Consider the following 16,445-nt stretch of genomic DNA (forward strand, 5'->3'; position numbering starts at 1 on the left):
TAGATTTGGGTAAATATCCATTTAGTGATTTTACCAATTAAAATATCCAAAGATATTCCTTCTATCACATAATTTCTCAATCTTAATTCATTAGGTAGAATTATGGTGAAAATTCATCTTTTGACACTAAAATTTAATTCAAATCCATCTTTTCTTAATTATCATAAAAATTCTTCTTTTTAACTAAATATCATACCTATTTTGTTTTTTGAATAAACTTGAAATCCCTCTTTTTCTCATTTTAATGAGTGCAATCCAATTATCATGGGAATTCCTCTTTTACCATAAATTAAATCTTTGCAATGCACATAAATAGCTTAATAACTAAGTGAAAATATAGATGAGTGCCTAAAGAGTTACATGCAAAACTAATTTTTAATGTAGCCTATTGAAAAAAAATTTATAAGATTAAATCAATATAGTCTACACCATACACAAATTTCTATTAAAAGAAATAAATAATCTTTATATAAGATTAATCAATATAGTCTACACCATACACAAATTTTTATTAAAAGAAATAAATAATCTTTATATAAGATTAATCAATATAGTCTACACCATACACAAATTTCTATTAAAATAAATAAAGAATATTTATATAATACATTTTTGTAACTAATTAAATTAAGCAAGTAATCATTTCATGCTCTCTCTCTCTCTCTCTCTCTCTCTCTCTCTCTCTCTCTCTCTCTCTCTCTCCTTGAGGTCAACCAATAGCAATCCTCGTATCCTAGGTACCTTTTTATGTTTCTTATTTGAGAATAGACAAGAAACCTTGACAAAATGCATAAGAGTTGAACCTTTTGATCCCTCAATGTAGACTATGTAATGTTCTTGCTAGGTCCCATAGGTCATGTCTCATTGGCCTCTCGAGGACACTAATACATCATCATCATCATCTCCCCCCCCCCCCCCAAAATAATGAGTCCTAGCTCTTGATAACTTAAACTTGGTTCTCAAGCCCATGCTTAAATAATTAAGGATGGGCTTCATTCTTGTTTGTTGAGATAGTTCTAAGATAAAACTCAATTATGATTTTTTGTTAGGAAATGTCCATGGGATTTTCTAACTCCTCTATCTATCCTCAAGGATAAAACTCAATGTTGAGAGAGTTCTAGGATAAAGCTCAATGTTTTTTGTGAGGAAATGTTCATCTAAACCTCATGGGATTTTCTAACAACTCTATCCTCAAGGAGATTTCCATTTAGTCAATAGGCTACCCTTCTAAGATGTTCTTGCTGAGATTATTTTGTTCATGGGTAAAATCACCCCCTTTTATTTCATGCTTGAATCATGATTTAGATGTGTACCCATGTATTTAAAACTTTTTCATAAACTTTGTGATAGAAACATAATTATTATAATTTGTTTTCTTTAATTATTCTTTATTCATCTTACACTAAACCTCGGCATTGTATAGTTTTGTTATTATGCATGCTTGTCAACACAAGTTTCATTATTAGGCATGCTTGTTATCACAAGTTCAAGATTGTTTTTGTTTCATTTTCTCTTTTTCTTTTCTTTATTCACTATATATGTAGCTAGAGCATCCATTTCTATTTTTTAAATCATGTTTTTGAAAAGCCTTTTTTGCCCTCTTTTTGCATTTCCACTTTCTTTTTTTACTTTTAAAAAATTCTCTTGGTAAAATATTGTGTTTCCACTTTTAAACATACTCTTTGTAAAAGTTTTCCTCTTTTTTATTTTCATAGTTTATTTTATTTTATTTTGCCTTCACACCCCTTAAGACTCTTACCTTGTTTCTTCTTCTTTTACAAAGATTTCGCCAATTTTTAAATACACATTTGTTCTTTCGTCTTCTCTTTTTCTTTACATAGGCAGTATGGAGAATGGATGCCCATGGTTGTGCCATATGACCCCTCAAAAAAAAAAGTTACAAGCTTATATAAAATAACCAGTGTTATAAGCTTAGCCATGCTTGCCCCCATTGTGTGAGCTTGCCACTTCTCAAATTCTTATAAAATTAATATTGCTCCAATTGTACAATAGTGCAAGAAGGTAGGCAATTGGTAGGGCTCATGGTTGAGGGTTTGTGTTATCTCGGTAAGTAGAATGGTAAGTAGAATTGAGGACAAATAAGCATGGAGCATGCAATGTTAATAGCCTTTATACTACATAATCCAAAAAACCTTAGATCACGCACTTACGGATCGATACTTTTATAAATTTTCAATCTATTAGTAGCGTGAGTAACCTCCAAACACACAAATCAGCGAGCGACTAGCAGAGTGTCAACAATAAATCCTAAATATATAAAAGAGAAGCTATTCTATCTTGATCTACAATAGTATTCAAATTAAATAATAATTAAAAAACATTAAAAAAAATTAAAGCATTATCGGATAGAATAGCGGTTATAGTTTTTGCCCCACCTAATCTTGCAATTTAATGCTCATACATCTTTTCAACATATGAGGTAATATTCTCTCATAGTAGAGAAGTATCAGTTGTTTCCAGAAGCATAGTGCCATAAGGATAAATGCACATAACATCAACATTAATCAATACCTTATATTCATTATTAGTCTAACCATCAATAACAATGGTGCATCCTTCTTATGATTGTATATAATCAAACACTTGATGTTTCAAAGTTTGCGCCCCTTAATCTTTAACTTTGTTCGAATATTCCGTTCACATTTTTATTATAGCAAGGGAGTATGAACCCTTCATTGGATTATGGACATTAAGGCATCTTTTGCAAGCTGGGAAGTAACATTAAAAGTAATTCTACATGTAGCAGATACTTGTATCCACTTTAAATGCAAATTATTGCAAGTTATTTCTTTGTCAAAGCTAGCCTTCAAATTGCTTTGTCCTAAAATTTGAATAATATCACATGGTATATCACCTTCTATTCAGAAGTTGGAGTGAGATAGAGAGCATGCACGTATGTTACCTACATTCTATTCAATCATCAATGTGAGAAGATGCAACATATAACTTTATTTTTTTTAGGGGTCGGCCTTCATGCTCCTCGATAAACTTAAAAAATAATGTCTTAGCATGATTTGATGGATTTTAACATTTATTTACATTTTTACCAATGCCACATAAATGCTCTTTAATATGAGTTGCACCACGAATGACAAGACTTACAACACAATTTAGAAGTAGTAGCAATGTTTTTATAATTCTATAGTAATAATTCCACTAGTCAACTCCTCAATGTATGGTTATTGCATTGTGAATACACATTTATTATTTAAAATGATTCAAGAATCTAACATTTATTTATAATTCATATTTATTTTCAGCCACATCACAATATTATAAAGATTCATAATAATATAAAATAAGTATTTAGATAAAAATAATTAACAGACATATTTTTATAATCATTATTTAAAAATGTTAAGTTATCCATACTTTATTTCAAAATTATATCTCTACATATGGGAAAAGATCAAAGCACAACAATGATAATAAGGTTATCTATTTTTATTCAAATATACATTATCATGCACAAAAGTATTTTCCTTGTTAATAGACATACTATCATCTTGAATAAATATAATATCTATTTTGTTGAAGTTTAATGTACTATCTATTTATTTTAAGTTAAATTAACATGATCAATTTTTCTTTCCTTATTCAAAAATTAAAGTAATTAGTAACAAAATAACTTATTACAAAGTTAAAGTGATACGATAAAAAATTAAATAAGTCAAAGATGTTACAAATATTTTGATAAGTTAAAAATGTAAATAATTAATAAGATAATAACTAATTTTAGATATTTTTAAAAAAAAAATTTATATATATTATACTAAAAAAGTCTATAAAATAATATAAATTATTAATAACTTAAACTTTTAATAGTAATTCATTCTCACTGAATAATTCAAATACGTGTAACACTTGGAAAATTGTTTCATTATGAGCAAAACACATTACTTAAATTAAATTTACATATAAATGTATCCTTTAATACATACAAGAAAATTTCTTTTCCATCCTAGGGTTTACCTTTCTTCTCAATGCAAAGAAAAAAGAGGGTATGATGATAAAGGACTACAAAACACTAAAATATGAAAGGAAGGGAGGGACAGGAGACTCTTTTACATGGAGTCTAGAGACATGTAGACATCGTTTACATGGAGTCTAAGACATGGGAGATGGTCTCCATGGAAGCTTGCTAAGCAAGACATGATTAGTATTGATCAAAAGGCATAAGAGATCATAAAGGTCATAAAAGGTACAATAGCCTAGACCAAAGTCACTTATATGGGATAAGGTCTCCATGGAAGCTTGCTAAGAAAGAAATGATTAATATTGATCCAAAGGTATCAAAAGGCGTAAAAGATCATAAAGGTCATAAAAGGTACAATCGCCTAGACCAAAGTCACTTATATAGTGCTTGGCCATTTCACACTAGCTAATAATAAACCCATGCCCAAAGGGACTCAAGGTCTATGTGCCTAAGCCCAAACCCGTACATGTGCATGTGCTTATAAAATTGCTTCATTATAAACTATCCCCTTCTACAATGATTTCATCCTTGAAATCGAAGGGTGGTCGTGCACAAAAAGAGACATATACAAAGGCTATATACAAAAGCCAAAAATATCCATGACTAAATATCGATGTCATCACCAAGGTGTATGATCCCTCTCGAATCCAATGGAAAGGAATGTAGAGCAACACCGAAGAGGCTAAACATGCATCCTCCCGAATCGAATGTGAAACTTTCCTTTTATTAAACTTTTTGTGCAAGAACTTTGGATACTTCTTCTTAATGCATGTAAAATTTTCACTTAATAATTTGATTGTCAACTTCTTTAATTTCAATGATATTACTTTCATATTTTTCTCAAATCATTACAATAACCATAGTCCAAAGAGTTTGTGCCCTATATAGACACAAGGGCATTGATTCCAACATGGCTAAATGTAATTTGGAGATTGTTTGAGAGGACAACAAGTGCAAATGTAGATACAAGTCCATCCAATTTTCCTACAAAATCCATAATATTGGAAACAAATATAATTTCCCTGTCGTCCAATATGGGAAGATTAAAGTGTCACAAATTTTATATTGCCACCATAAGTATCTCAAGCTAAGAATCAAGCTTTACAAACCATTTTACAAAAAGAATCTACATATTGACACAATGCTTTTCAAAAGAATGGATGGTAGGAGTTTCATATAATGGAAGACCTAAAACAACGACAATGTAATAGCATCAAGTAAAATCCACACGTAGACGACGTAAGAATGATCATAAGCTACAAGAGTTTTATGTGTAAGACCCAAAGTAGCGACCATGTAATAGCATCAAGTAAAATCCATGTGTAGCTGTAAGAATGATCACAAAAGCCTCCATAAATTTCTGTAAAAAAAGAAAAGCAAGATAAGAACATTATGGGAAAAAAAAAGATAAATCATCCCACATATAAGAGAGGATTAGTATAGGGTTCCTTGGATTAATGCAAGAGGCACCGACAACAACATAGGATGAAAATGTTGTTGATAAAAGTAGTCCAAGGGTATAACTGGGACTCACCAAGGATGTGGATATGTGACCAAAGTGAATCTCCTTACAAGCAAGCCTGTATGATAGTTATGCAACATTAGATTCAACTTGATTGAAATTAGGAAAAATATGACACACAAGGTACTGTTTAATAGGAGATACCATCCTTTCAATATAAAAGGGAATTATTCTCCCAATCAAGGTTGACTAGTTTTTTTGGGGGGTCTGTGTGTATTTTTGGATGGGGTTTTCATAGATTTTTAGGTATTTGATGATGGAAATGACCTAGAAAAAGGCATGAAGGTCGTCTCAGAAGCAAGCATGATCTAGGTTCTTGCTTTATACATGCACACATGCATGCACGCACATCGCTTGCACATATGAGGTACATATATTAGGAGCAAGCATGCTCCTAGTTCTTGCTTTATACATGCACACATGCACACACGCGCACGCGAGATTGCGCTTACACATATGAGGTACATATATTATTTTAGTTGGAAATTTACACTTGGGAGGATTCATAAATTTGTAGATAAATATTTACATTTAAGAAGATTAGGAGTATTCATAAAGTTAGACTTAAGAGTATGAATTGGCACTTAAGCGTATTAAGTGTTTGTCTTAGGTTAAACTTTACCCAAAAGCAAGCAGCAACAGGAACCAAGCTATGAGAGCAGCAGAGCTGCTAGCAGCAACATTGTTGGACTCTTCTCTGACAAGATGAAGGCCTGCTAAGATGGAAGCTAGGCCGACAACCCCAGCAATTAGGCAAAATAATGTGAAGTTGGACGTGGCGGCGTTACCATAGGGACCTGCAATCACACACATCAACCATAATTACTGTCAATTACTGATAAAACCAGGCTCAATTAGAGCAGTATTAATGCGCACATTAATGCATAATAACCGTACAATTGCCAATGCGCAGCCTTACTCATACATAGGCTCAATTAGAAGCGGATTAATGCGCAGATTAACGCATAATAATCTTACAATTGCGAATGCGCAGCCTGCGCAGCCTTACTCATGCATAAACTAAGGCTCAATTAGAGCAGGAAGATTAATGCATACTAATCTTACCATTGCTAATGCGCAGCCTTGCTTAATTGAATTTGATCACGCCATGAATTAAATATAATAATCTTACAATTGCGAATGCGCAGTCTTACTCGTACATAAACTAAGGGTCAATTAGAGGAGGATTAATGCGGAGATTAATGCATAATAATCTTACAATTGCGACTGCGCAGCCTTACTCATACATGGGCTCAATTAGAGGAGGATTAATGCGCAATAATCTTACAATTGCGAATGCGCAGCCTTGCTTAATTATTGAATTTGATCAAGCCATGGATTAATTATAAGGCCGACGTGCAGCACTACTCACCAGAGCTGTAGCCCTCCATCGCGCTGTCTATCGACCACCCCGCAATCCCCAGCACAATCACGTAAAGAGCGAAGTTAAGAACAAGAAGTGGTCCAATCAAAGCTCTATCCATGAATCTGTAAGCCATTTTTTTGAGCTTAGGTTAAAATTGGACGACCTTAGCTTAGGGATTATAGATGGATTAAGAATTAAGCTTTGAAGGGAGATAAGCTATGGCTATGGCTATGGAAGGAGCTAGCGACGGGCGCCCTGAAGAGGGTGATGATGAAGTGGACGGTTATAAGTGAAAAATAAAGAGAGGAGAATGTGTGTGAAAGTGGGAAAACTAAGGTTGATTGCTTTTGGGGGGGGAGCATCTTTTAACCATTTTAGTACTCCGGCTAGGAGTGCCATCATAAGCTTCTTGGAGCCCTCTTTCCAACTCACAATCCCTCACTTAATGCTCAAGAAAAGGTGTTAGCCTTCAGAAAGTTAGTCCATATCCCAACATGGCCAAGGTGTTAAACCTGAGAAAGTTAGTCCATCCCAACATGGCCAAGGTGTTAAACTTCAGAAAGTTCATCCATCCCAACACATGGCCTTTGCTTCAAAAGGGAACAACCCACAATGAAACCTTCATGGCATAGCATGGCCTTTGCTTTAAAAGGGAACCACCTAACAATGAAACCTTCATGGCATAGCATGGCATCGCTTCATAAAGCTTCAACCCACTTTTTCTAGGGTCATCATTATGTAGGCCCTCATATGCTTCATAACTCCTAGCATCTGACTATTATCTTTCTTTCCCGAGTTTTCCCCTAGCTCCTTTTTACTTTTCTCATAACCCTTCCACTTCCCATAGCCAAAAAGTTATCGTATTCACCACAAGTTTTATTATGAAATCCTTCATAATACAGTAACATCAAACCTTTTGTACCAACCTATATCTTAGTCATTTGTTCCATGGACATATATACCCATCCCTATGGATGTTTTAAATTTTTTTTTACATGGACCTATATACCCATACCATGAATTTTTTGGCATGCTTTGACTCCAATGGGTTTCATGTTATCTCTAGATTATTTCCTTCTAGAACCATCTAAGATGATGTTTAGGTATATTATGACTTAGATATACCTAAAAGGCTAGGTATCTTGAAAAGTAAAAAACATCTAAGAGTAGAACATAAACATAGATGTGTAAAGTAGTGATAGACCCCAAAAATAAAGTTATATATCTATGTAGATCTAAATCTATATTAAAGGGTATAGCATAGAATAAACAAGTCTAAATAAGTTACAAACAATGTTCAATATATACATATACATATATACATGCAGATTTACACACACACACACATGTGCATTTATATACATATATACATATGTGCATATATCCATACATACATATATGTATGTATGTATGTATGTATGTATACATATGTGCATATATATATATATATCTATATATATATATATATATATATCTATATATATATATATATATATATATCTACATATGTGCATTTATATACATATATACATATGTGTGTGTGTGTGCATACAGGCATGCATGCATGCATGTATGTATGTATGTATACATATGTGCATATATATGTGTGTGTGTGTGTATGCATGCATGCATGCATGTATGTATGTATGTACATATATACATATACATATACATATGTATATGTATTATATGTGAATATGTGTGTGTGTATGTGTGTGTGTATGTATGTATGTATGTATGTATGTATGTATGTATATATATATATGTGTGTGTGTGTGTGTGTGTGTGTGTGTGTGTGTATATATATATATATATGTGTGTATATATATATATATATGTGTGTATATATATATATATGTGTGTGTGTATATATATATATATATGTATGTGTGTATATATATATATATATATGTGTATGTATGTATGTATGTATGTATATATGTATATATGTATATATATATGTATGTATGTATGTATGTATGTATGTATGTATGTATATGTATATATATGTTTGTGTGTGTGTGTATGTGTATATGTATATACAATGTATATGTATATATGTATATGCATAGGTACATATATATATGTATGTATGCATGTATGCATATGTATATACATACATACACACACTTAAATATATATATATATATATATATATATATATAAGTGTGTGTATGTATGTATATATATATGTATACATACATATATACATACATGCATATACATATACATATATACATATATATATATATATATATATATATATATATATATATATATATATATATGTATATATGCATGTATGTATGTATGTATATATGTATGTATGTATGTATACATACACACATACAGATATATGCATATATACACATACACATATATATCTATACATATACATATGCATATACACATACATGTATACATATATATTTACATATACATATACTGTAACACACACACACACACACACACACACACACACACACACACACACATACATATACATGTATACATATAAAGTGGGAAAAATCACCATAGCCAAGATTAGAGAGAAAGGTGTAATTGTGATTAATATATTGATTAATATTCTCATTAGCCTTATTTTCACTTATATACATGATTTCCCTTTCACACTACACTTAATAGTGTCCATGGACATGGCCAACCTACTTCCTAGCCTTTGGCCCCTTTCACATACACTTAATCCCTTGGCTTGAGTGCCAAAATGGACGTGAGAATTTTTGTTTCAAACCATCCTCACCCATTAAAATGGACCCTTTAAATGGACCCTTTAAATGCATCTAGCAACCCATCAAACCCTTCCAATATAGAGGCAGGTTGCCAAGAAGCTTCTTGCTTAGGTAATCTCCTTGCTATTTAACTAAGTATTCCACCAATGTATGATTGCAAAGGACCCTGTTTCTAGTGCCCAAAATTATTTTCAGAACATACTCAATCATCCTCTTCTCAGTCATTAGAGGTATCTCATGTTACAAAAGCACTTCCAGAATAAGGCACACCTTTAGATATGATACATGAAACACATCATGAACCTTTGAAGTTTATGGAACCTCCAATTGGTAAGCAACCCCACCAACATACCTCAAAACCTTGTATGGCCCATCATATTGATGAGCTACCTTGGTGTTTGTGTTTCCCTTAAGAGCACCATATCTAATCTTGGGAATTCTTAAGAAGATCCAATCCTCTTCCTTGAATTTCAATGGCCTCCTATGAGGCTTTGCATATTTTCTCATCCTATCTTGCATTGTTGTAAGAGTGCATCCATATTTTCCATCTCCTATTTTTCATTAGGATTCACTCCCTCTTGGTTTTGAACCATTATTGGCATATTCACTTTATACCCATAGAGTGCTTCATAAGGTGACATGCCCCAATACTCTCATGATGCATGCTATTATAAGCAAACTTGGCAAGCAACAATCATTCATCCCAAACACCTTGTGTATCATGGCAATAATGCCTCAAGTAAGTTTCTACCCACTTATTCATCCCTTTGGTCTAGGGGTGATAAGTGATGCTAGGTGTCAAAACAATCTCCATGATCTCAAACAATGTCCTCCAAAATATACTCATAAACTTCACATCATGGTCAGTCACAATTTGTTAAATACCCCATGAAACTTGAAAACATGATCCATAAATTGTTTTACAACCATAGATGTTGAATGCTTGACTTTGAAAGGAATAAAGTGTGCCACCTTTGTCATGTGGTCCACAACCAGATATATGCTATCCCATCCCTTCTTTGTGTACGGTAGCCCCATGATAAAATCCATGGAAATATTAGTCCATTTGTTCTCCATAATAGGCAAGGGTTAAAGTAATTCACAAGGCTTATGTGTGGGATCCTTGTTTTGTTAGCATAGTAGACAAGTTGTTACAAAAACATCTACATCTTTCTATATACCCTTCCAATAGAAACTCTCTCACTTTGTCAAAGGTTTTTAACAGCCCCAAGTCCCAACAATGGAGAAGAATGTATTTCCTCCAATTAGTTTAATGTAGGCAGAAGGTAGAACTTACCCTTGTAGTAATGAGACCATTATGAAGCTCATGATGATGCGACAAAATAGCATGAGAACATTGCTATAACTTCTGTCGCATTGGTGCCACTTCCTCATCCAAAAGGTACACATTGATGCCACTGCTTTATTGCATAAAGTATTGCCAACATTTCTTGATCATAGACATGCATAGCCATCTTCCGACTCCAACTGAAATGACTCCATGTTCTTGAAACAAAACAGCCCCAATGCCTCTTTTGCATCGGCTTGTACCATGAATGGCTTTGTGAAATCTGGGCATACAAGTTTAGGGTCTACTGTGATCATTCCCTTGAGATCCTCATTAGCAATGGCATCCAAAAAGAAAGTCTCTTTCTTAAGCTTATCATCAGTAAGAGGAGCGATAATGTGAGCATATCACTTGATGAACCTCCTATAAAATGAAGAAAAGCCCAAGAAACCCCTCAATTGAGTAGTTGTTGTAGGTTTAGGCCAATTCTTGACACAATCAACTTTCTTAGGATCCACCATAATGTCTGCCGCCTTACTTAGCATTTGTCCAAGATACTCAACTAATTGGACCATAGAAGTGTACGTTCTCTCCTTTGCATATAATATGGCTTGCTTGCACATAAGCTACCCATGTGTGAGAGACATGCATTTAAGCCCTTGTGTTACTGTGCCATTGTCTTCTTCTTATGAGGTCTTACTCATTCCGCTCTAGCTCGACTTATGGAGTCCATCTTGTGCTCTTTCCCTTGAGTAGCCTTACTCTTGTGCTCCCCTGTCTCATCTTAAGGGTTGAGGTATCTCCTTTTATGGTTTGATTAGGGTTGAGTTGGGTCTTGTTCTTGCTTAGGGTTGAGTTGAGAACTAGGGATGTGTTATCTTGGTGGGTATGGCTTGCTTGTACATAAGCTTCCCACGTGTGAGAGACATCCGTGTGCTAGTGTGCCATTGTCTTCTCACAAGTGTGCCATTGTCTTTTGGCTACATCAACACCATTTTATTCATGGCAAGAGAGGGACGCAGGTCGTAGGAGGTTTCAAGCAAGGAGTGGTAATGCAGCAAAGAGAAGGAGGGTCAGCGGCCGTAAGGCAATGGCTGGTGCGGCTCAGTTGAACAGGAAGGGAGGAGCAGGGGGAGGGGGAGGCGGAGGCGGAGGCGGAGGCGGAGGCGGGCGGGCGGGCGTAGGTGGAGTCGTTGAGGTGGTGCAGCGTTGCCAACGGACAGGTGGAGGCGGCCATACTGGTAAGCTTTGAGAGGAGTTGCCGTCTGTAGCGGTAGCTCGACACAAGAGGAAAGGCGAGCAGCGTGGGGGCGGAGGCGACAGACGACCTGTAGACCTGCAGAATGATTTCTCTTTTTTTATTATTGTTTTTTATTTAAAAAATCTTTTCACCAATTTAACTAGCCCCTTATGCTCCCTTTTATTTTGTTTTAAAAAAATCCAAAAATACATTTTTTTCTTAATTAAACTCATCCCCCTCCCTTTTATTTTCCAAAAAACCATCAAAAATTTGTATATTTATATATTAAGCTATTGTGGAAGCGTGATTTCTTCTTTGATAAGGAGGATTGGAGTATGTGAGTAAAGAGAATTGTCTGGTCTTGTTATTTCCGTTTACAATTAATTAACAAGCAACAGCAATTAAGAATGTTAATTAAGTACCATAGTTTACTCTTCTGAAGGCAACATGTTGAGTGGGTATGTTAAGGGAGATATCAATCAACACATAAACTACTATGGGAATTCACTTATCGTTAAGTAGCTTCCAAAGTTCCGCAATGATGTTTTTATGCAATGGTTAAGATAAAAGAATGATATAATTGCTGATAAAAAAATATTAGAAATTCAAAGCCGGCTGATAAGGTTGATGAGGGTAGTGAGAGTTCGCACTCGTCTCACATGGAGAATGGCGAGCCTAGGGCCTGACCAACCAACTTGGGTCCTTGGACTTGGCATGGGTAAGGTCAAGATTAGTGGCCTTGGGTGTGGGCTGGCCGGAACGTATACTACACGAAGCGAACCTTGGTGATGATGCTCCCTGGCCCAATCGACCCCATAGCCAAGCAACGTGAAGTTAAAAAGGAGAAAAGGGGAGCATGGTGGAGCCAACGTATTGGTCTACGAATGGGTGGGCCAGATGAGTCTGATGCTTTCCTTTTTTGCAAGATTTAAGCTCTTGGAAGAACCTTGCAGGAGCACACTATATAAACTATAGCATACTTGCATCGTTGCTTGACTTTACCTACTTGTTGTAATGTCAAGAATGAATGAAAATCAATGTTATTTGTGTTTGGAATTTTGTGCCATGTTGATTCTTTTGCTACATGATTATCCTCTTGGTCTCAATAACGAAATTTCGAGACCTTAGCCGTGTATGTGATCGTGGATCTAAGGGTAGGCAGGTAGGGGCCCCATCGTCTTGCACTAGGGTGTGAGAGAGAATTGACTAGTTTTGGTGCCCAATAACAAAGGAGCATAGGGCTTAGTGCTAGGGCTTGACAACTCAACTTTCTCTTGCAAGACACGCCGCCAATGTGAGAACACACTTCTATACGATCCACGAGTTACGTGAGTTATACTATGTTGTGATTCCTTATGTAAGTTGTGGTTAGGTAAGAGCAAGTTAGTTACTCTAGTATATGTGGTTGTGCATGGTCAAGTAAAGCCACATGCATCACATTGGTTATGTAACATTATTCATTTTTTCGCTCTTATCTTTTTTGGCTACCAAAATCTAGAGTGCAAAATAACATGCATGCAACCTCTTTGCTTCTTTGTGCATCCTTTAAAAAAAACATGCCCATATCCCTTAGTTTGATAAACCCACAATTTTGTGAATTGATATACACTATAATCTGCTTTGATTGTGTTATTATATATATCCTTTTATTAGCCACTTTTATGAGCCACTACAAGTGATAATTTATAAGAATCCCAAAATAACATTATACTTTGTCCCATGCAAATACATATTATCCATCATTATATGATTTGTTTTATATAAATACATAGCATCAAGACACCAAGCATCAGTATATGATTTATATAAATACATAGCATCAGTATATGATTTATATAAATACATAGCATCAAGTGTGCAAGAGATTTGAAGAAGTTCAAAGTTCAAAACTTACGTCCGTGTGTGTTGAGAGGTGATGGATTCTGTTAATGCTTTGTAAAAAGATCTTTGTTATTTTCTAAAATTCTTGGAAGTATATAGAAGTGTAGATATTGCAAAAGTACTTTATGGTGCACTATGAAATTGCATAGTGTGGCCTTGATTTTTGACTACAAACATTCTAGAATGTCACATTTGTTGTGGCTTGACTTAGTAGCTCCATAGAACTTCCCAAAGGAATGGGAGTGTTTCATCACCAATTGTGTTTGTGACATTTAGACACACATTGCTACGTGCCCCACAACACATAAATTCACATACAAAAACATGAGAGATCTATATAGGCCTTGAGCCGCCCTTTTTGCAACACTTTTGAGATAAGCATCAAAATCAAAGTCTATTTGGCTTTTGGAGGCCACATCGCCTTCTTGCCCAATGTGGGGGCCATGCCTTCGTGTGGCCACCATGTGAAATTTATCCTTACCCAATGTGGGGCCATGCCTTCATGTGGCCACCATGTGAAATTTATCCTCAACCAACGTGGGGGTCCATGCCTTCGAGTGGCCACCATGTGAAATTTATCCTTACCCAATGTGGGGGGCCATGCCTTTGAGTGGCCACCATGTGTTCATAACAATGACCCATCATAAATGATGGTAAATGTAATTTTAGTACGTAATCAACACAATGAAAAGGAAGACAACAATGCCCCACCATAAATGTGGTTTTTTCTTTGGAGAATTGGGTGAAGCATTTACCATGTGTAGAGAGAGAGAGAGAGAGAGAGAGAGAGAGAGAGAGAGAGATAGAATCACATCATTCAACTTAATTAAGCCATTTTAGTGTGTGTGTGAGAGAGAGAATCACATCATTCAACTTAATTAAGCCATTTTTTTTGTGCGTGCGTGTGTGAGAGAGAGAGAATCACATCATTCAACTTAATTAAGCCATTTTTTGTGCGGGCGTGTGTGTGAGAGAGAGAGAATCACATCATTCAACTTAATTAAGCCATTTTTTGTGTGCGTGCATGTGTGTGTGAATGAGAGAGGTATTAACGTCGGTAGAATGCAACACGAGGGCATATACGACCAATAGGAAGGCATATACTACCAACTGTGGGACTTTGAACTCGGGTGGATCATGGAGAGAGAGAGAGAGAGACCCCACAATACACGAGGATATTTTAATGAAAACCACTAGCTTTCAAACGTTTGCTTTTGGAACCACCACCCCCCCCCCCCCCCCCCCCCCCCAAAAAAAAAAAGGTTGACATCTACTGGAGCGCTTTCGCCAGATATCTGGGGCGCTTTAAAAATCGAGGGAGCGTTGGACGATGCCGGCGACCCGACGTTTGAAGTCGGAGCGAGAGGAGCGCCACTCTTTGGCGGCGTCGACGTTAGCGGGGGATTCATCGTTGGGCGAGGAGAGCATGGCGATGATGGAAAGGAGAATGGTCTCCACAGTTTGAACGGGCGACCAGCGCTCGCTGGCCTCCTCATAGCCGTGGGGGTCGTCGCCGGGCGCATGCAAGATCGAGATACACACTCGTCCGTCGGGGTAGACGTTGGGGTGCCATATCTCGGACGTGAAGCGGACCTGCGGCGGGTTGTTGGGATAGTCTTCCGGGAAGCTCATGACGGCCTTGAAGAAGCCCCCCTCGTAGAAGGTCCTCTCAGGCCCTATGATGGTCACGTCCCACTCAAACAGGTTGGAGTCGTCCACCAGCCCAGCTGAAAAGCCCTCTATCGGATGATTTTGCAGGTCCTTCAGCTGCTTCGCCAGCAGCAGCGTTGCTTGCAGGTTCGCAGCGCCGCCTCTCGCTGCCCCGCCCGCCGCCGGCGCCGGCGCCGGCGCCCGATTCACCACACCGTCGCTGCTCGTCGCCTCCTTCGTAGCGGCCATGGTAGCTTCCGAAAACAAAAGAACCACCTGCAGCTTCCCCCAAATGTTGCTCCTTTTAATGTATGAGCTTTCCAAAAGCGGTGCCGCTTCCGTGCTTCGTAACCTGCGTTTGCTTTCTTTAGAAATAACACGAGTTTAGGGAAACGCTTTTCGCTTTTCCTCCAATATGTGGCAACGATGTTTGTTTGAAATTGTTGATTTATTAATGTGGTATATTCGAAAGTATCTTCCGATTGTCGGTTCTTTGTAGGTGACCGGATTGTCGGTTCTTGTAGAAGATCGCATGAATTAAGCGTGTCAACGTTCATGGTGTTGTACTCGTGTTGCATGGTGTACGCATGTCGACCTGCATGTTGTACGCGTTCGAAGGCTTGGCGTGTGTTTGTCTGCGTGGAGCTTCTGGGCGCTTCTCTGCGTGGAGCCTCTGGGCAGATCTCTGCTAGGAGGTTCTGGGCGAATGTCTGCTAGGAGGTTCTAGGCAAATGTCTGCGCGGCTTATGAC

General features: G+C 36.5%; 1 protein-coding gene and 1 pseudogene across 1 annotated transcript; both read right to left on the reverse strand.

Annotated features, from left to right (window-relative positions):
- Positions 1 to 5,034: 5,034 nt before the first annotated feature.
- LOC147604319 (membrane protein PM19L-like) lies at positions 5,035 to 7,155 on the reverse strand. The gene is made up of 4 exons (XM_086795414.1): positions 6,892 to 7,155; positions 6,142 to 6,316; positions 5,532 to 5,577; positions 5,035 to 5,357 (listed from the first exon to the last, which is right to left on the reverse strand). Exons 1-4 carry the CDS (start codon positions 7,016 to 7,018, stop codon positions 5,265 to 5,267), a joined length of 441 nt encoding a protein of 146 aa, XP_086651540.1. The 5' UTR covers positions 7,019 to 7,155; the 3' UTR covers positions 5,035 to 5,264.
- An 8,158-nt stretch (positions 7,156 to 15,313) lies between these two features.
- On the reverse strand, positions 15,314 to 16,087 carry LOC147604320 (ubiquitin-conjugating enzyme E2 13 pseudogene; annotated as a pseudogene).
- Positions 16,088 to 16,445: the final 358 nt, after the last annotated feature.

Source organism: Cibotium barometz, chromosome 62, assembly GCF_041138505.1.
Source record: "Cibotium barometz isolate CiBa-2024 chromosome 62, ASM4113850v1, whole genome shotgun sequence".
In the NCBI taxonomy this organism is placed as follows: domain Eukaryota; kingdom Viridiplantae; phylum Streptophyta; class Polypodiopsida; order Cyatheales; family Cibotiaceae; genus Cibotium; species Cibotium barometz.

Excerpts from the sequence above, each read along its gene's own strand:
- LOC147604319 (XM_086795414.1), bottom strand. The coding sequence starts at position 7,018 with ATGGCTTACAGATTCATGGATAGAGCTTTGATTGGACCACTTCTTGTT. Across the intron at positions 6,317-6,891 it reads GATGGAGGGCTACAGCTCTG|GTCCCTATGGTAACGCCGCC; the intron begins GTGAGTAGTGCT and ends GTGTGATTGCAG. Across the intron at positions 5,358-5,531 it reads GTCACATATCCACATCCTTG|AAATTTATGGAGGCTTTTGT; the intron begins GTGAGTCCCAGT and ends CTTTTTTTACAG.